Source organism: Melospiza melodia, chromosome 6, assembly GCF_035770615.1.
Source record: "Melospiza melodia melodia isolate bMelMel2 chromosome 6, bMelMel2.pri, whole genome shotgun sequence".
Classification (NCBI taxonomy): domain Eukaryota; kingdom Metazoa; phylum Chordata; class Aves; order Passeriformes; family Passerellidae; genus Melospiza; species Melospiza melodia.
Genome location: NC_086199.1, coordinates 12,499,243 through 12,519,699, shown reverse-complemented (window position 1 = coordinate 12,519,699; position 20,457 = coordinate 12,499,243). Strand labels below are relative to the sequence as shown.

The 20,457-nt window shown below is 37.7% G+C and overlaps 1 protein-coding gene across 8 annotated transcripts in view; it reads left to right on the top strand.

Annotated features, from left to right (window-relative positions):
* EML1 (EMAP like 1) overlaps positions 1-20,457 on the top strand; it is a 79,652-nt gene that overhangs the window by 56,482 nt on the left and 2,713 nt on the right. For all 8 annotated transcript variants that reach the window (XM_063159979.1, XM_063159978.1, XM_063159983.1 and 5 more), the window contains 14 exons: positions 762-911; positions 1,925-1,994; positions 4,166-4,276; positions 5,846-5,941; positions 6,478-6,612; positions 8,074-8,173; positions 10,264-10,418; positions 11,684-11,809; positions 12,067-12,198; positions 13,524-13,591; positions 15,098-15,186; positions 15,715-15,812; positions 15,938-16,025; positions 16,210-16,305. In XM_063159979.1, coding sequence (XP_063016049.1) covers positions 762-911; positions 1,925-1,994; positions 4,166-4,276; positions 5,846-5,941; positions 6,478-6,612; positions 8,074-8,173; positions 10,264-10,418; positions 11,684-11,809; positions 12,067-12,198; positions 13,524-13,591; positions 15,098-15,186; positions 15,715-15,812; positions 15,938-16,025; positions 16,210-16,305 — 1,514 coding nt within the window. The remainder of the gene's footprint in view (positions 1-761; positions 912-1,924; positions 1,995-4,165; positions 4,277-5,845; positions 5,942-6,477; positions 6,613-8,073; positions 8,174-10,263; positions 10,419-11,683; positions 11,810-12,066; positions 12,199-13,523; positions 13,592-15,097; positions 15,187-15,714; positions 15,813-15,937; positions 16,026-16,209; positions 16,306-20,457) is intronic.

Sequence of the window (20,457 nt, the reverse complement as noted above, 5' to 3'; positions counted from 1 at the left end):
TGCTAATGCTGTTTCTTTCTGTTTCCATAAAAAAAACAAAGCCAAAATAGTTGTAGTCCCTAATGACTCTTCAGAAGAATAAAACTGCAAAATTTGGCTGATTTAACATTCAGTTTAAATGAGATTATTATTCGTCATTTCATTGAATTAATTTTATATTCGTATTGGTATGACTACTGTCAGAATCTGGGCTACTGCCTTTTAAATACTACAAAAATAAATTGGAATGGATGATGCAACCTTTTTATGGTTTTTGTCCATCTGGCTGGTCATGTCCACATTAATGAAATGAATCAACCTGCACATGGGATAATGCAGTCAATCCTTGTGTAATGCAGGGAGATGTGCTGAATGACTTGTTAGTGTTTCTATCAAGTCTAATTTTTTATTTTAATTAGTCAAGCAGTGTAAATAGTAAGTACACCTGGGACAAAACTAGTATTGCCTTTGTCTGGTATTTAGCAAATTCTAGAGGATGCTAAAGGAAGAGTACATCTGCAATTTCCCCTATTCCTTGCTATGTATTTTCTGCAGGATATGTAGGTTTTAAAATCTGCAACGTACTTCAACTCTCTAGTGTAGTAAGGGAAAGAGTTCTCAAGATTATCGAGTAATAAAGCTGTGCTCAAGCCAAGAGATGGAGACTTTAGGACAGAGACTACAGACTACAAGGACAGAGAATCCTTTTTTTTTTTTTTTTGTCTTGTTTTTAACATCCTCGATGGGGAGACGATGTTATTGCAGCTTGACCAGCACTCTAGCTATGGCTACAGGGGCCGGGACTGCCGCAGCAATCTGTACCTGCTGCCGACGGGCGAGACCGTGTACTTCATCGCCTCTGTGGTCGTGCTCTTCAACGTGGAAGAGCAGCTCCAGAGACATTACACTGGCCACAATGATGATGTCAAGTGGTAAGTCATCTCATAGCAGTTCTTTTTCTCTTCATAAAACATCTATTTGAGAGAGATCCAGTCATTTTCCTTACTCTTCTTTTAGGATGATTGAAAGTTATCTTCTTTAGAATCTTCTCCTTGCATTTTTTAAGTAGGATTGAATTATTGCCCTTCACGAGGTGTACAGTCCCTTTAGGTTCAACCTAACCAGCAAAATAATAGTAATTTCACCTGTGGCCTTCCTGGTAGTCTTCAGGCATGCTGACCCCATGGCAGATAACCTGTAAACTGGACCTGGTTTGTTTGCTGCCATGCACACATGCCAGATTTGGCTTCAAAATGATTTAAGTTTGTTGAAGATCAGAGGTTACTGGATACCAGCAAACATCAGAATCATTAAACTGAAATCTAAATCAACCAATGGTTTATCTTGATGGTATCAGTCTACTTGCACAGTGTAGCTGAAAAAGAGCACCTGGATTATCCGATGGGTGAAATGAGTTTGACATCCCTTCTTTAGATTGGGCATTATGAAACACCCATTGTACCTTGAAGCCAAAAATAGGCCTGATAACCAAATTGGCTTGAATTGTGAGCATGTTTCATAAATTGAATTATTTGCATAATCTGGTTGTTTTACAAGGAGATTTTTACCTTGGACCTGTTCCATCTCATTTCTTTCTTTCAAATTTTCTGTCTCTAGATATTTCAAAGCTATCAGGTTTACTGGAAAGAGAATGCCTTTCTGGTTTGTAAAGCTAAATGAATTATTGCCAGAGTTCATTTTGTAGGGTCCTCAGCCTCTAGAATGGCATGCAAAGCAGATGCAGTGAAAAAAGAATTCAGAGGACTTTAAAATACAAGAGCGTGACAATTGTTTTGTCAGTTCTGGTTTTATATTCTTTAAAGTTTACACTTGTGCTGTGTGCTTTATATGACTAAAACAGGGCTATTTATTACAGGCTCAAGTAATAGCTTGTTGAAATAGATTGTCAATAGATTAAAGTTTGGCCTCTTCTTTTCTTCTGTAGCCTGGCTGTTCATCCTGATAGGATTACTATAGCAACAGGTCAAGTTGCAGGGACATCCAAGGATGGGAAAGTAAGTGGCTTCTTTACTGATGTATAATTGTTTATATTTCATAAGAATATGTTATTAAGAAGATACATGCTGTATTCTTTTCCTACTGTAATTGATCTTACATTTTTGGGCTGAACAGAAGCAAAACTTAATTTGAGAGTTCCCATTGCATGCTCTCACACTTACCCAATTCCATTATCAAGAGTGGTAAGTGGTTTCTGGTTCCATGACTTAGGCTGAAGGTAAATCTGGAACTGTCTCTGGGAAGCATGGAGGGGTAAGGCTGCAAAGGACACCTGAGAGGGCAGATGGATGTGGAAGAAAAGAGGACATTAAATTGTACAGTATACAACATCATTTTTCATCGCAGCCACCAAAACCAAACTATGAAGAACAGGTTTGAGTTATTTGCTGGAAAAAAAAAATAAATTACTCTTCCCATCATTTAGGCAAGAATACCTTTCTCTCTATTGCCACCTGTATTATTGTAAGCTTTGCTGTAAGCTGGGACTATTTCAACAGAGTAAGATGAACATTGCTCCAAAGAGCTAACAAAAGGGAAAAAGAATGGTAAGAAGCATAGGCAGTAAAAACCATGAGGAAAAAGTTACCCAGAAGAGTATGCAGCTGTTGTCACAACCAAACTATTGCAAACTTCTAGGCAGATGCCAAAGAAGAATTTGGGGATAAAGTCTGGATTATCAATATGCTGAGTACTTTGAGTGTCATGCTTTAAACCTGGCAATTAAGTACCACACAGCCACTCACCTACCCCCCTCCCACACCCCTCAGTGGGGTCGGGAGGAGGATTGGAAAAACAACAAACCCTGTGGTTTGAAATAAGAAATAAATTTAATTAAATTAAATTTAAATTAAATAATAATAAAAACAACAAAGACAACAAAAAGAGATAAAAAAGACCCAAGAAAGAAAAGTGATGGACAATGCAATGGCTCACTGACTGATGGCCAGCTCATCCCCCAGCAGCAATTGGCCTCTCCTGGCCAACTCCCCAGTTTATGCATGCTATTCTATGGTATGGAATATCCCTTTGGACAGTTCAGATCAGCTGCCTGGACCATGCTGCCTACTGGCTTCACATCTGCTCCTCACTGTCAGAGCATGGGAAACTGAAGAGTCTTTGACTTAGGGTAAGCACTGCTCAGCAACAGCCAAAACATCTGTGTTATCCGCATTATTCTTGTCCAAAACACAGCACTGCACCAGCTACCCAAAAGAAAATTAACTCTATCCCAGTCCTAACCAGAACAGTGGGGAAAAAAAGGAAATACCAGCTATGCAATATAAGTTCTGTATAAAGATAACTTAGCTGAATAGCATAAACTATTAATTTTTATTATGTGTTGGAGCTTTATTTTACTTACAACTGGATTTATGAAATAAAGCCTAAAAGTCTGAGGTCTGGGCTTGAGTGGAATACGGTATATAGGTGTATAAAAGCCACTAATCTAACTGAGGTATTGTTGTGTCCTTGGGGTTTTTAGAGATATATTAATTTATGTTAAAGGAAGAATTGGCGGCCTCTGAGCGCGGGACTCCACCGGCTGCCCGGGGCTGCCCCCTGGTGGCCATTGGGGGCATCGCGGGGCGCCCGGAGCCAAAGGCAGAGGGGAGGAGATGATCTGGGGCCAGGATATACATCTGGAATTTTATTTACAAAATAATTTACAAAAGCAATCTCATTCTGGTTAAAGTTCTAAAAAAGAGTTTGAGCATAAAGTTATTTTCCCCAACCATTTTTATAATGTTGATACGTTTTAAAAATTCCTGAGCTTCTTTTAACACTTTTACCTTTTACATTTACCAGAGTTATCTCAGTTGGTACAGTTTAAAGTCTACCTGGGCCTACCAATAAATCCCATGTCTCAAAGTCATCAACGATTTTCAATTCATGCCAAGTGTCTCAGTGGCTGTGAACTTCAGTGAACAAACTGATATCTGACTTGCTGTACCCTCTGCATAGTCAGTCCCAGATACTGGTCCTATGCACAATAATCAGCAAACCATTTGTAATGTATCTGTGCTTACATGGGTGACTCTAGAGAGGTCCTGATAATTTTTATACCTTCAACTGTGCTTTTTATTTTTCCAGATTCATTCTCATTTGTTCAAATCCTGATGGGTTTTCTCCATCATTGTTTGAGCTGATGTTTTCTGTGTGTGTTTTATAGCAATTGCCACCACACGTGCGTGTCTGGGATTCTGTAACTCTGAACACACTTCATGTCATCGGAATGGGGTTTTTTGACCGAGCTGTCACTTGCATTGCTTTTTCTAAATCTGTAAGTAAAGTATATGAATAGTCATATCAAGACTGTTTGCTGGAAGGATCTTTAAATCTTTGAAATTTAGGTTACCAAAACAAACTTTCAAGCTGTCTTTTCTCTCAAGTTTCTCTTTAGAGGAGGAAAGCTCGCAGCCCAGTTGTTTCCAACAGTTTAGGCTGCAATTAAAGTTGACAGTATCTCAACATTCTCAGAGATTTACCATGTACTTAAAATAAACTGCAATTAATTTCTTCAGCAGTTGAAAAATACTTGTGTACTTGAGATTTCAGCATCCCTAATTTTCTTGAATCGTCCTATTCGGTTTCTCCCTGCATAAGAAATTTACTCTCTCTGCACCTTCTAACTCTCTCACTGTGACCAAAATGACTGATGAAAGACTTTTAAAAATTGAGGCTCCCGTAGGAGAATGAAAATCTTTTGCTAAAAAGCAGCATAGGCATATGAATAAAGGATTGTAAAAAAGTAGAATCCTGTTGCTTGCTTCTTGGCACTATCCTTTGAACTCTATTCTATCACAGAGATAAAGGAAATATTTACATGCTGATATAGGCAGCATTTGAGTTCCATATAAAAACTTGAGTCTATGACCTGGCACGTGCAAGCTGCAAAGCCCCCTGTGCACAACAGAATCTGTAAGAAGTGTATGTGGTGGTGTCTGGTTGTCCTGACAGCATTTTTAGACAGGAGATGACTACCTGGTCTATTCCCTATGCAAAATTTACTTCAGTGAAAGTTTCTACAAACACTTGAAATCCATTGATACTTATGTTTATAGAAAGTAGAAAAGAGAGGGCTGTATTGGGAGAATTGCCAGAAGAAAGTCAGTGTTTAATATGTTTGCTTTGTGATTTTGGTCACAGCTTGGCCTGTTCTGAGCATCGCTTCCCACCCAGTAGCAGCAGCTCTCTCACTTTAGATGCCCTCTCTTCAGGTTCCTTAGTCCTGCCTCTGCCCCACCTCATGGGCTGCTAGGGCAGCAGTTTTTGTAGCTGTGTCTGACATGTTATGGGCCTGAAGAATGAAGAAAGAATGAAGGAATTAGGGTAATTGAGAATAGAAAGAGTGATAAATGTCATAACTGTAAAAAAGACACCTGTCAAGAATAAGTTGTTTTCTAATTCCTTACTATGTTTTCCGATTTCGGTCTATTATACTAATATGAAGAATAAAATGGTTTCCTGTATTAACAGGCATCTGAGAAGAAATAATTGGTTTAAATTGCAAAGAAAGAAATCCAGTATAGTTATCAGGAAAAGCTTTCATAATAAAATAGATAATGATGTGTAGTTTGCCTTTGGAATTTCCACTACTGAATATTTGTTAAGAGATACCTACCACATTCCTGTCTGCAATTTGCAAGAGTCCTTCTTCTGGGTCCCTTTTTAGGATGACCCTATAAATAATTATATTTTATGGAGATCGAACTACAAATATAACAGTTAAAGAGTAAATATGTGTAAATATCTCCACTTACACACAAGTATTTCATTATTTTGAATGCGTATTTATATGTTCCTCTTGCTGTTTGGATGATGCATTAATATTTCCCATGTTTTGCCTCAGAATGGAGGAAGTAGCCTGTGCTCTGTGGATGACTCCAATGACCATGTGCTTTCCGTGTGGGACTGGCAGAAAGAAGAGAAGCTGGCAGATGTCAAGGTGTTGCAATAAGATATTTTGTACTACTTGCTTGTATGTAGATCTGGTTTCTTGTAATAAAATGTCTTTCTGTATTTAACTTTTTGTGCCTTTTTAACACTTGTATAAAAGGCAGGGAACATGAAGAAAGGGAATATTTTCTCTTTGTTAAGATTACCCCAATAGTTTTGGTTTTTATAAAATTTTGCTGTTGTTGTCATTCTTGTCATTGATTAGAATTGTCATTTTAGAATTGATTAGAAAATTTTAGGCAGCAATGATAGGAGCATGTGCAGGAAAAAGATCCTAAACTAATCTTTTGTGTAGAAGTGCTCATTATGTGACATGATTTTAAGGATACATTTTGATACTAACTTATAAAGACATAACATTAATTTTTTGACTACAGAGTATTCCAGTCTATGTTAGTAAATTCATAGCTCAGAATTATTCTTTTGTCAGAAGTATCAGTTTACCTAACTAGAGAACCATGTAATATTGTTTTCCTTCCTTTGCATTTTAGATTTTGATACAATGTTTTTCTTTTTCCTTCCAAGTGCTCTAATGAGGCTGTATTTGCTGCAGATTTTCACCCTACTGATACAAATATAATAGTCACCTGTGGAAAATCACACCTTTATTTTTGGACATTAGAAGGAAATTCCCTTATTAAAAAGCAAGGATTATTTGAGGTAAAATAAAATGTTTCTCTAATTTTATGTTTATAGTAATGATATAGTCATACAGAAATAAGGTTTAATAAGGTTTGAGTAAATCAAAATAAGTGATTATTATTAAACTCAAAGTGTTGCAGAAGCTCAGGTGGCATTCATGGTATGGCACAAAGAACTTTTCCAAGGGTAAAATTTCCACACTGAAATTTTGAAATGCAATTGCCCATTTTTCCTTGTATTCTTTTTCCTGTATTCTTTTGCTACATAACACCACTCTCCCACTCACAACCTGTGGAAAATAAAATTACCTTAAAACTCTCTATGATTAAAAAAAAAAAAAAAAAAAGAGAGAGAGTGTGATGGAGGAGATTTTTGTTTTATGAGAGGAAAGACCCCATAAAAATACATTTGTATGAATTTTCTTCCCTTTTCCTCTGTTCTGCTCAGACACATGCACATATGTCATTCAAATACAGATTGAGGTGGCCACTATTTGGTAAATATAATTTTCATTTCAAGGTTTGATTTGGTTTTGTTCTTGAATGTAGACTAAGCTGTACAGCACTTGCGTGCACAGCTGAGGGATGTTTGCAATGACTGCAGATAACTCCAGTGAGTGCTAGTTAACTGCTTGTGGAGGCTCCTCGTGGCTCCCAAGGAGAGTCAGAACAAATATTTACAATGTCAGTTCTTATACTTTGTGTGAAATCAAGAGGAGATGCTGAGAGAATGCATGTAAATTTTGTCACATTTTATTTTTCATGCATTTTAAATGGATTTTTCTGCCTCTTCTGGCTCTGTTGGTCTTGGTGATGGCTAGAGCTGGAAAAGAGTAGTGGTGGTCCTTGCATAGAGCAGCTCTTAGTTTGGGGGAGAAAGGGATCATACACACAGGTTGTCAACAAGGAATATATAATTTCCTTAGAAGTTACCAGTGATGTTTTTGTTCCCTTACACATTTAATTGTTTTGTTGCTGTCAGTGTCTAAATGCAGAGTTTCATTACTGAAACTTGGGCTTCTTTCTAGAGGTGATCCCTTAATTCTTACACTATGGCCAAACCCTCTAGTAATACTTTATTTTTTCTCCTAAAAACTGTGGGGTTAAGAATTATAATAATAAAGCTTGTTTGAAACATTGGCCACTTCTAAATACTCCAAGTCTTTGGCATTCTGCAGTAGTTGGGAAATTTGGTTTATCTCAGAGCAGTCCTGGTCCTGTGTTACATGTTGGCAGCCTTCTCACTCACTCTGTCCCCAGCTTGCAATTAAAGGGTGCAGGATTGGGCCAGAAACCTCAGCTGATGCATCTTCTGCCCTTGCACAGATTATTCTGTTTAGACTGTAGGAATGTGTTTAACTTTTATAGATATTTAAGTGATAATAGAGCTGTATAAGACAAAACTAAATTAACAAATGCATAAAGTTAAATTCTATGGGTTGTGTGTTGCTGTGAGTGTATATTTTTCATAACCATGCAGAAACAAGAGAAGCCAAAGTTTGTCCTGTGTGTGACCTTTTCTGAAAATGGTGATACTATTACAGGAGACTCAAGTGGAAACATTTTGGTTTGGGGGAAAGGTAAGAGAGAATGTCACTATTCACTTCCATCTTAATATTAGACTATGAGTGTAGACTTGAGTGTAGAGCTTCATTTCAAGAAGAAGAAATTTTCTTTTATCTTGAGTTCTTTCCCAAGACCAATCCAGGAGATTGTGCCTGGATTCTTTTCTACAGGAAGCTAAAGAATATCTGTACCTAACTGCTAGAGCACAAAATTCTATCAAATGTGTTTCCTATGGTCAAATACTGAATCACAGAGCTATGCCAGCATGTGGGGCATTTACTGATGTAAGAGATGCCAAGAAAAGTTCCTTCTTTAATCACTGTACAGAAAGAAACATTGTTGATGTAACTGATGATCTCCAGTCTCCTATCCTGTCCCTCTCTACTGTTTGCAGAAATTATGCCTATTGACACACACTTTTAAAAAGACAACAAATAGCAGTATTTGTTTTCCTAGGAAGTCAAGCTAAAATGCATTCAGATCTAATTGATTCCTTTATTTCAGAAGAACAGATGGATAGGAAGAACTTATTTAAAAGCATTTTCTAGTAAGAAGAGATCTTTTTTTAGGCAGCAGAAGGCAATGCCTGCCAGAGGGCAAACAGCAGCAACATCCTAAATGTGTACTTAGTGCCTGAGATGCCATGCATAGGGATAAGGAGATTCCCTTAAAGGAGGCCTTATTAGCAAAGGAAGAAGGGATGTGGATGACAGCTTTTTCCTATTTACTCAGTGCTTTCTCCCAAGATACTACTCAAAGGGATAAGACCCTGAAAACAATATAGTGAATCAATTATACAGCTAAGCCTTACTTGTTTTGTTTTTTCTTTTTCAACCAAGGACTGTCAGCTAATTATCTCCTTGACCAGTACACTGCTGGGGACAGGGGTGGATATGGCGTTTGTAACTTGGTTTCTCATTTATCTCCCTTTCCTTTTTCCTGTGGTAATTTATAGCAAGGCACTTCAACACTTTTCCTTCTAAACTGACTTTAGAAATTGCACTGTGCCATGTCCCTGTTCTTTATTGTTGTTTTTGACTGCCAGCAGACAAGGGAGACAGGGGCAGTGCACTGCTCAGGGGCCAGTTTGCCATCATGCTGGTAGACCAATTTCTGCCTTGACTGCAAGCAGCATCCTCTGCCCTTTCTCCCAGAAATAAAAAGGAATTCTCTGTATGCTCAAGATCCCAACTTCTGCCAGCTCTTTAGGGTTGGGCAAAAATGTTTTTTCTTGTTTTTCTGTCTCATACAGTGTACTTGCTCTGCCTTCACTACTTTTGACTCAGAGCTCTATGTGCAAGAGAGGGCTGCTTCCACCAGGTCAGAGTACCCTTAGCAAAAACTTAATAGAAATCAGTTGTGCCTGACCCATTATATCCATAGACATGGATGAAGGAAAGGCAGTTTGTTTTTCCTAACTTCCATCAGCCCCTCACTTGTGCTAAACATCAAGTTAGCAAAGCTTTGATGCAAGGTGCACATTTCAGTAATAGAATCACCAGTAATCATTTATTTGTACTTCATAATAGTAATAATTCGCCAAATTAGAGATACTTAATCTGAAGTGGTTGGTTTTGACAGTGTTGAGTCTAAGAAGCTACTTAAACAAGCCAAGTTCATCAGTAAATAAGCACAGAGAATGAAGAGTGATCAGCACATTCTGCCAGATATACAAGGACCTCTAGCTTAGTCAGATTTTGCAACAAGTTCAGGATGTGGAGGCTGCAGAATATCTTATATCTGGAGGAGAAAAGTGACTGGGTTATGGGTTTTTGATGATAAGGTGTGTAGTGCTACTACAGGTCAGATGTGAGGTCAAATTATTTCACTTAAACCCCCTTGAAAGGTTTAAATGAACCTATTTTATTTTGTTCTTGACCTGGACTGAGTATGTATGTTTTTATTTTTGAGGTAGGGAGAAGATATTGTAAAATATACTAATGCAGCGTCTTCTGTGGGTCTGTGTGTTTTGGTCCAGCCCACTGTTATCATTGTTTAAATGCAATCCTTGAGAGATAGTAGAGAAACGGAGAAAAAAAAATGGGGGGAAAGGAGCTCTTAAGCTGAGCATTTCAGTAATAATGCCTTTTTCCCTTCTGTTCAGGTACCAACAGAATAAGCCATGCAGTTCAAGGAGCACATGAGGGTGGAATCTTTGCCCTGTGTATGCTGCGAGATGGCACCTTGGTATCAGGGGGAGGAAAAGACCGAAAGCTGATCTCTTGGAATGGAAACTACCAAAAAATTCACAAAACTGAGGTGATATTGCCTATCTTGAAATTACTCTGCTACTTAAAATAAAATTCTGTTGTTCTCTGAGCATCTTTTTATTTTGTTTTTTCTTATGGATCTGTGTTCTATGGGAAAGCAAATCATTGAAATCATTGGTAAAATACTGTATTTTCATATGCTGAGTTGGAAGGACCCCATCAGGATCATCAAGTCCAACTCCTGGCCCTGCACAGGACACCTCAAATTTTCAGTCCTCAGGTCATTCCTGTGATTGCCTATTCATTAACTTAATATTTCCTTTCTAAGGTCTGTGGTAGCTGGAAAACAAATCTTGTGTATCTTTCCATATTATTTCTTCCTTTCTTTTCATTTAATAATGTGAGGTAATGTTTAACTTCAGAGTATTACAGTATTGAAATGATTTTATGCATTCCTCTTTCCCAGAATGATGTCAGGATTTTTTTAGGGTTTTAATACTTAAAGTTTTTCATTTATTTCTTGGTTGATGTTGTTGATTTTAAAATGTAATTTAAACAAAATTTGAAAATTACTCCAGCTGCTATGTAGGAACTTAGAAGACTAAAGCAGAATTTGTTTGGACAGAACTACTTTGTTTGCATACTGAATCTAAGAGAAGAATCAGCAGAAAAGTCTGAGAAAGAGCTTCAACTGTACTATATAATATTAAATAATAATTAAATAATACTACTGTATAATTAACTTTATAATATTAATCATATTTAATGTTGCAAATATATATGCAACTGGCATGTCTCTTTTTGTAATTCATTTTTCAACACAGTACAAGGGACATGCTTGTTGTGCTGTTTCTAACTGTGGTGTCCTTCTTTTTTCTCTTATTTGTTCATATTCGGGTATTCCTTGTTATTTTACATCTTCCCTTGAACTTTATTTTAGAGATTTGCACTGGCTCTTTCAGAACCAAGGCTGCAATTAAAGAAACATTCATTGCCAGAAAATGCTCAGAGTAGAAATGCTTATTCTGATATCACAGCTGCAATTAAATACTATTGAATTAACACAGCATGAAGGAACCTTTGTGTTTCTTGAAATGCTTGATTTAGCTGAGTATTCTGTAGATAATAAAGTCTTGTTTTGCAGTGTTATAGAAGTTACTGAGCTGATGCAAGTTGTTACAAAATTTTGCAAGACAGGCATGTGTATTCATTTCTTCGCTGTGCAATATTTATTAAAACACATTTACTACTTTAAAAATGGCAATACCTGATGAATTGTCTGACTTATCTGTCCTTTGTCTGTTCTGACCACAGATTCCAGAGCAGTTTGGTCCAATAAGAACAGTAGCAGAGGGAAAAGGAGATGTTGTATTAATAGGAACCACCAGAAACTTCGTCCTACAGGGCACCCTGTCAGGAGACTTTTTCCCAATCACCCAGGTAAGCTGGGTTTCCTTACAGGAACACTTCTAAATGTGTAAGAGCAGTAAATATCCTGTTTAAAATTAATTTTCATAAATATACATCTGATTTATTATAGTACTTTCAGCATTAAGAATAATTATAAATATGTAATATCTAGAGCTAACATATTTTTGGAATGTTTTAATATATAGTTTGGTCATTTTAATACTGTTTAAACATGTTTGGTTTTCATGGCCTGACCTTCTTGTCTAAAAACATCTCTGCTTGCATAGGGCCACACTGATGAGCTCTGGGGACTTGCAGTCCATTCCTCTAAGCCTCAGTTCTTCACATGTGGACATGACAAACACATTACACTCTGGGATGCAACCACTCACCATCCTATCTGGAACAAGATTATAGAGGTATACATTTATTAAATACAGCTCTCTGTTACAGAAATACTCTAGTCATTTTGGTTTTTCTTAAGATTATTGTTTAAAGTTACCTTAAAATATTAACTTGAAGGGAAAAAATCATTTCATGTTAACCTATTTTTGTCATATAGATCAATGTAAAAGCTTTTTAATGCAGGTATTCTGAGTACAAGTTAGATTAAATGCTCTGTTTGAACCTCTGGTTTATTCAACGAAATATCTTTGCATTTGCTATGGAATTATACTTTAAAAACATTAGGAAGTTTTCCTTTCTGAAATGCTGTAGTGTATTACAAGCTGGGCATAGAAATCCTGGATCTCAACAATTCTCTGAAATTTTCTTTAGAGTTAGTAATTATTTTAAATTAGTCACTTGCTTATCATTAATGAGAATATCCTTTCCTCCTAGCCTCTAGGGCTAGTAATTACCAATTAATGTAATGTTTTCTCAACAAAAATGTCAGCAGGTTTACTGAAAGAGCTACAATGTGATACTGTTTTAAAATACAGAAAATTAAAGACACAAGCATTTCCATGACATGGATCCCTGAACTGGGTTTTTTGCTTGCATTTTAAAATTATGTTTTAATGGTATAAGGAAAAAAACCCTGTATTGGTATTTTCTGCTATAACCTGAAAAGTTCTGGACCTCATTCTTTGTAACTGGACAAGTATTAGAAAGAAAATGCTAATCTTTTTTTTAGGCATATGTTTAAATTGCAAGAAAAACACTAAAGTTTTACCAAGTAAAATGTTTTAAAATTGCACATCCAAATAAGAAACCCAGTTTATGCCCTTAAGCTCCCACTGAGCTGCAGCTTAGCAGGTGCTGGAAAAAGGTGTTGGTGTGTGTAGGAGTTAGGCTTTACCCCTCCTGCCAAGTGCCACACACCTTTGTTGAATAAGGGACTTGCTTGTCCTCCAGACTGCAGGTAAACTGCAGCTTTGATGCTTAATTCTAAGGTCAGCTCTAGTTTAAGAAGTTATTTTTATCTCTTATTTCTTTGGGATTTATTGAGAAGCTGCCATTGCCAATGTTATTGTTATGAAATCACTCACCAAATTATTTTTAGAGACTAAAAAGCAGAAAAGAGTGGCCTTGTATAGAGGGAAAATAAAATATTTCAATTAGTTAAAAATGCTTTTTTATGCCTCAAGTTTATACTGAAAGAGATATAATGAGAAGAAATGACCCCTAAAAATGAACAAAATAGTTTTACTCTGTTCCAGGGGCAAATAATTGAATTGTATTTTTGTTATAACTTGATAGCATGGACTGGTAAAAAAGCATGTTTCTTTTTGAAACATTTCAGGATCCAGCACAGTCTTCAGGTTTTCATCCTTCAGCATCTGTTGTTGCAGTAGGGACACTAACTGGAAGGTAAGAGGTGCAGAGCTACACCTTGGACACCAAAAAAACTCTGATTTTTCCAGCTCACATCCAAGCTCATGTAGATGTATGTAATCACACATCTTCATTCCCTATTGATTTCTATTGAATGTCACAGTGAAATTTATTTGTATTGCCTCAGTACCTAGAAACCCCAGGCTTGGGCCAGCACCCTGTGTTTGCTGAGTGTTGCATGAACAGAGATGGTTTCTGCCCTGGGAGTGAGAGACAGTGTAGATCAGTGGAAGAAAGAGCAGAAAATCTAGGTGAGCTGTGAGACCAGGCATGGGAAGTGCTGTCACCATACCAGTGGTCTAAATGTTAAATCTCTGTGTCCACTGGGAAAAAGGAGAGGCTAAAGGGGGAGTTTGATGTAGTGGAGTGAGATTTCCTCCAAGGCCTTTAGGGCTGCATGGAGGAAATCCCATAGAAAAATTCTGTGTGTTGGAAAATGTAGCAAGGGGTTCATGGTCCCTAATGCAGTGACAACCAGAGAGGCTTTAAAAAAATTGTCAAATGTTCCCCTGTGCTAGACATAGTGTAAAAATGCACATTAAGAGACTTGTTCTGCTTGCAGAGTGTGAGGGATAGACAAGGCAGAGGAAACTGAGGTGCAGGGGAGTATTTTAGGCAGCAGGTTGAGCCTTGGTGACATCAGTGGCAGCTGCAGGGTTTATCTGTGGTTGTCTCTCACAGGAGGGACTGCCTTTGCCTAACTTCTCCCTCTGCTTTAGTGTCACTTGAGGGCAGGCTTGGCTGTTAGTACTGAAAACAGTTCCAGTTCACTGAGTACATACAGGAAAGTTATGAGCTTATTTCAGATTTTATATCAATCCTAAATAAAGGACTTACTTTTGTTACTGAATGTACTTTATCTACTAAATAAAGTAAAACAGAAGGAGAAACTTTTGAGGAATATTCCCTTTGTCTTTAGTAATCTGATGCAAGTATTGAAATGCAAATTTTATGTTTGCCCTTTCTACATGTTTTCACAAACTAATTTTTGGTTCATTAAAATTAATCAATTAAACTAAACTACTGAAAAAATAATGAATCAATTAACTTTAAAATAAATTAATTCATCCCTTTCTTCTATCAGAACAGAATGGTCCTGATGCTTGCTTGTGTTTTCCCTTGCTCTAGGATTTAATGCAGCCATCAATTTAAACACCAGCACAGCATAGAGGAAGATCTTTAAAGGAGAAGGGACATCACAAGGAATGCTTATTTTATTCTTATGCATTGCATACTAAAACACACTAAAATCAGAAGACTGATATTGGGGTCAATGCCCATGCATTTTTACAGTTAAAAAAGATGTGAAAGAAACTATCATTGTGTTAAAGTAAAAATAGACCAAACTGAGTAGCATTTGCTGTTTTTCTCTTCTTGGTATAAAACTTATGCTATTTTGACAGAAGCAAAGTTGGTCAAGATTACAGTAGATTTAAATTCTTTTTGGAATGATTTATTGGCCTCTTTCTGTGTTTACAACAGGTGGTTTGTGTTTGACACAGAAACAAAAGACTTGGTCACTGTACACACAGATGGAAACGAACAGCTGTCTGTAATGCGTTACTCACCAGGTTTGAGAGCATTTATTTACTGGGGAAAAAAAGGCATTGAATTTTTTTATTAAATTAGGGGTTGGCTTGTTTTATAATAAGTCCCTTCTTGCCACACTGAAGTTGAAAATAAGTGTGCAATGAAACATTGGCAGGACTTTATGGGTGGTATCTTAAGCTCTGGTTTTGTTTTACCTCCCTCCCCAACATGTTCAATATGGTTTCACTGTGAAGAAGGGAAAAAAAATAAAGACTTAACTCTGCTGGTTTTTGCAATTGGGTTAGTCCTAAATGGACTGTAGCTGCTTCCAAAAATGTCATGTGTTTTTAACAGTAATATTTGGAAGTATTAAATTGCTGGTTTTTAGTCTTGATAAATACATCAATATGCAACTGGAAAATTTAAAACAAAATTTAATTTATTCATTTTTTAATATCAAGGCCTTTAAGAACAGTTCCTCTTGTCTGTGACTTTTCAAACAAACTTTACAAAATTAGCCTAAGCTCTTTCTTACAGGAATAATTGCAGTTTCACTTTTCTGTTTATAGATGGAAACTTCTTGGCAATAGGTTCCCATGACAACTGTATTTATATATATGGTGTAAGTGAAAATGGAAGAAAGTACTCTAGAATTGGCAAATGTTCAGTAAGTAACCTTTTTTCTCCTGGTTCAGTATCAACACCCAAAGGGTATTTTGTAGCACTGTATTAACACTGTCACATTGTGGCACACTGTTAGTGCAGTTGATACAATACATTTTCTCTTTATAGGGTCATTCCAGCTTCATTACTCATCTGGATTGGTCTGTTAATTCACAATATCTCGTATCAAATTCAGGAGACTATGAAATCTTATACTGTGAGTAAGAATTATTTTTAGTCCTTTTGTGCAAAGTTCATGCAGTCTAACACAGATTTAAAATTTAAATGAGACCATATAACTGCCAAGATCAACCATATGTTTTAATTCATCTGGTGTAATCAGAAATCTATACAATTTGAGAATGAAATATGTTGTTATGTGGGGTTTTTTTCTTTTCTAGGGATCCCCTCTGCTTGTAAACAAGTTGTGAGTGTTGAAACAACTAGGGATATAGAATGGGCCACTTACACCTGTACTTTAGGATTCCATGTTTTTGGTAAGTATATTTCCTCTTAAAAGTTCTTATCATTCTTCTTATTAACAAACACTTGGAATGCCAACTTTTGCTTATGAAACATGACTATTCATAATTCAGGGAAAAATACAGAACTTCTGTTATGCCATTTTTATTACAATCTGTCTCCTTATTTCAATCCAGAAAGACTCTGATTTAATATTCTTGCTAGCTTCAAGTACAAATATCATATTACAACATAAGTGGGAGATAAGGAAAAAATCACATACTGCCCTTTCTGTCTCAGTAGAGCAGCTTCTCATAATGTTTAATTTAAAGTACCAGTTCTGTGAAATTGTCATGTATTTAGGCAGTTACTGGGTCGATTCCCCTTACCAAAACTGATTTCATTTGCTCTGGTTACTGTGCAAGTACAAAATGAATGATAGTGTCCTTCATTAAGAACTTATCATGTATTGTGATACAGTCTATAGCAATTAAATTGAGTGAAAGAAATTCAAAAGGAAAAACATAACAAAATCCAGTGGTTTGTTTCCATGGGACTTCTCTTTTGCTAAATTTGAATAATCCACTTTCCCCAATGTAGTCTGAAGCTTTGTACTTATTCCACAATATGTGCAGGGCTGGACAGATGGTTACAAACACTGAGTACAAGAAGCTTCAAATTCTTGAGTCCTCAAGAGGAAATAGGGAGCCATGGTAGAAGTTCAGAGCCTGGTTTAGTATAAGTGGTAAACAAGGAATATTTGCACTCATGTTTCAAGTAGAATAGATTGCAGTGATGTGTTTGAAGGCAGACAGAAAGGGTATGGTTTCCATTTTCAAGGGCCTGAAGATGCTATGGCAGTAGCAGCATGCTGGGAAAACACCTTCAAGTTTTCTGTAATTTAGCCGACAAGCAGTGCTTGGATAGCACTTGGATATCACAGCACACAGATTTAGTAAACCCTGCAAGATTGGCTGCATGTTGACATGATGTATTTTTCATTTAAGGGATAGAGGCTTCTATGGAACTATTAAAATATTTCTGGGGTTTGAGTACACCCTACACATAGTTACAAAGCTACAAAGTCCTTGCATTTAGCATCACAGGTTCAGATACTCTGAGATACTAAATACCCTGTTTGAGGGTTCCTTACTTTGTAGTTCAGATTCCTACAAAATACAATGCTATTAGAATCTGGGGCTGCTTTTGATGCATAGAAAGTCAGAGGACAGAGTCATGTCACACTTGAGAGGGAATCTCCCTCTTGCAACAGATCAGCTATTTGAGCCAGAGCATGGGACAAAATAATCTGCTGAGGGGGGAGGAGACATGACACTGAAGTGTTACAAAACCCAATGCTTTTTAAAATATTTCTTTAATAAGAGACTTACTACAATTTAATGACAAGCCCAGTTAGTGCCTACTGCTTTTAGTAGGGAAGGAGTAATTTGGAAAGTTGAAATAAGTCAAGTATTTTCAAAGTATTTGAGTGTGATGAACCTTGTATCTGTGAAAACAACTGGTTAGTGCCAGCTTGAGATCATTAGTACTTATTTTCAACACCTCACAGAGAACAGGCAAAGTACCGAAAAGCTGGAGAATGAAATCAATATCTGCAGGATCATATATATGCCTTCAGAGCCCATTTAGAGAGGCTAAAATGCAAAGTGAATGGCTAGAATAACAAACTGAAGAAGCACATAGATTATGAGATGGAAACCAGTCCACTTTTCTTCAAAGTCAATCAGTACTTTGGGGCCTCAGAACTGCCAGTTAGAACAGTCTTCACATGCTTGCTAGGATGGCCTCAGAAGCAGAACACAGAAGCAGCAATCACAGCATCCAGGATGTGGGGCTTCTAATATATTGATTTTTCAGTAGCTATGGCTGACTGAGGCCAGGGATATTTTCTCTCTCTGGTAGAACCACATAAAAATCCCAAACTATGCCCAGCATCCCCAGCTCAGCGTAACCAATGCAGGGGGAAAAGGGAGCTCTGATCCCTTGAACATCTGTCTTTGAGCATGGGAACAGATTAGTCAGCCTGCAAGTGTTTGGAGATGATTCAACTGAAAGTCAATAGCATGTAAAGAAGTGTGCTTGAGGGGGGATGTGTTATACAAACACATAAATGTGAAGGAGCAAAGACTTTAAAACACTTACTGATCCATAAGCTCTTTCAAGAGCCATGTGCTGCTGGATACACAAGTAAGGTATCAGTTCATAGCACGTGCCCAGTTTTGGAAAAAATTGTGTTTGAGGTGAAGGACAGGAACAGAAGAAATACAAGATACTGTACAAAGCCTGACAACATTGCAAGCAAAGCAGAACTCAGACTGGTTGGGTTCAAAACTGACTAGAACACTGTAAATTGATTATTATGTTTGAATATCTTTATTAATAGCGTGCATGTAAAGTTTGTAGCTGGTGTAAGCTGCAGGATTAGCAAGTTGTCTTGAGAAACAGAGTGGTATGACAAAAGGAAGGAATTCAATAGAGTCAAAGAGGAGGCTCCCCACCAGAATGGCAGAACCCAGTTGTACAAATGCAGAACAGCTGAGAGCAGATCTGCACAGAAAGATCAGATTACTTTTGCATCCAAACTGAACATGAGTCAACAGCATTATGCTGTTGTAGGAAAGGCAGATACATTAGTGAGATGTGTAATGAAAAGGATGCCATGCAAAATGTGAAGCAATCATCCATTTATATCAGTATTGGCTTCAGTCACAGCTGGAATGGCTGCTTCTGGTTTTTGCACATTGGACCAACAGATAATGTGCTGACTAGTGAGAATAATTAATTATCCATCTAAATATTGTTCTGGGAGAAGAGATGTAATGAATGAATTTTAGAGAAGAGGAGGAAAAAATAGCGTGGCATCAGTCTTCAAATGAGAGAAATTAAATGCTCTCTTTTACAGGTCTGTAGAGGATGGGAAAAATAAGGACTACTTTTTCAGCAAGGGGCATTCAATTTGCATATTCATAAAAACTGAGTGAGGCACTAGGATAAATTTTGAAAGAACCAAGAGATTCAAAGAAAAATCCTCCTATTATCCATTCCGCATTTTAAAAATGGCAGTCTTGTTTCTTTAACCATTTCCTTCAGAGGTTATTTATTCTTCAGGGGTTATATTTTCAGCTTGTCATAGTGACCTCTTGAGAAGACTCCTACCTCTTTTCAGCTAGCACTTCATGTTCATATAGCCTCCTTCTTGTCAAAGCAGATATTTAAAAAAGATTTTCTGTGTCTCTTTGTTCTGCATATTTGTAATTCCAGGAGTAGCAATTATTATGTTTCTTTGCAGGTTTCTTTGGGCCTCTTTTACTATCCTTGATCTAGCAATGTGATGTTTCCACACATATCAGGAAAATTAAGAGCAGTCTACAAATCAGACTTTGCATTTGATTTACAGCAATTTGTAATTCCTTATGAAGACATGGAACGACCTCCTCGTAGTGAATTGCTGTGCAGTGATACAAAGGCTGCATTTGGGAAGAATCCCAGTGACTGAAGGATAGCTGTTCCCCCAGTGCATGGCAAGTGCCCACTATGGGGTTAGAAGTATCCCAAAGGAGGAACTGGAGTGTGCCTTGGGAGTTCTTAGGGGAGTAGGAACTCTCTCACCCTGAGCTGCAGCAGCAGAGGAGGAGTGTGCCCTCGAGTGGGCACAGCTGCAGGGACACACTGCAGGGGACAGGTGACACAGGGCACACTGCAGGGGACACGTGACACAGGGCACACTGCAGGGGACAGGTGACACAGGGACACACTGCAGGGGACAGGTGACACAGGGATGCACTGCAGGGGACAGGTGACACAGGGCACACTGCAGAGGGCAGGTGACACAGGACACACTGCAGAGGACAGGTGACACAGGATGCACTGCAGAGGACAGGTGACACAGGGCACACTGCAGAGGGCAGGTGACACAGGGCACACTGCAGGGGACAGGTGACACAGGGACACACTGCAGGGGACAGGTGACACAGGGCACACTGCAGAGGATAGGTGACACAGGGACAGGCTCTGAAAATCACAGAGCCAAGACACAGCAGGGGTTTTGCCAAGTCGTGATGGGAAGATGACAGTGATCTCTGAAAGCTTGCTGCCCTTTGTGTTGAGCAGGGATGAGATAAAATCTAAATTAGAAAATCATAACCAAAAGAAGCCTGCAGAACTAC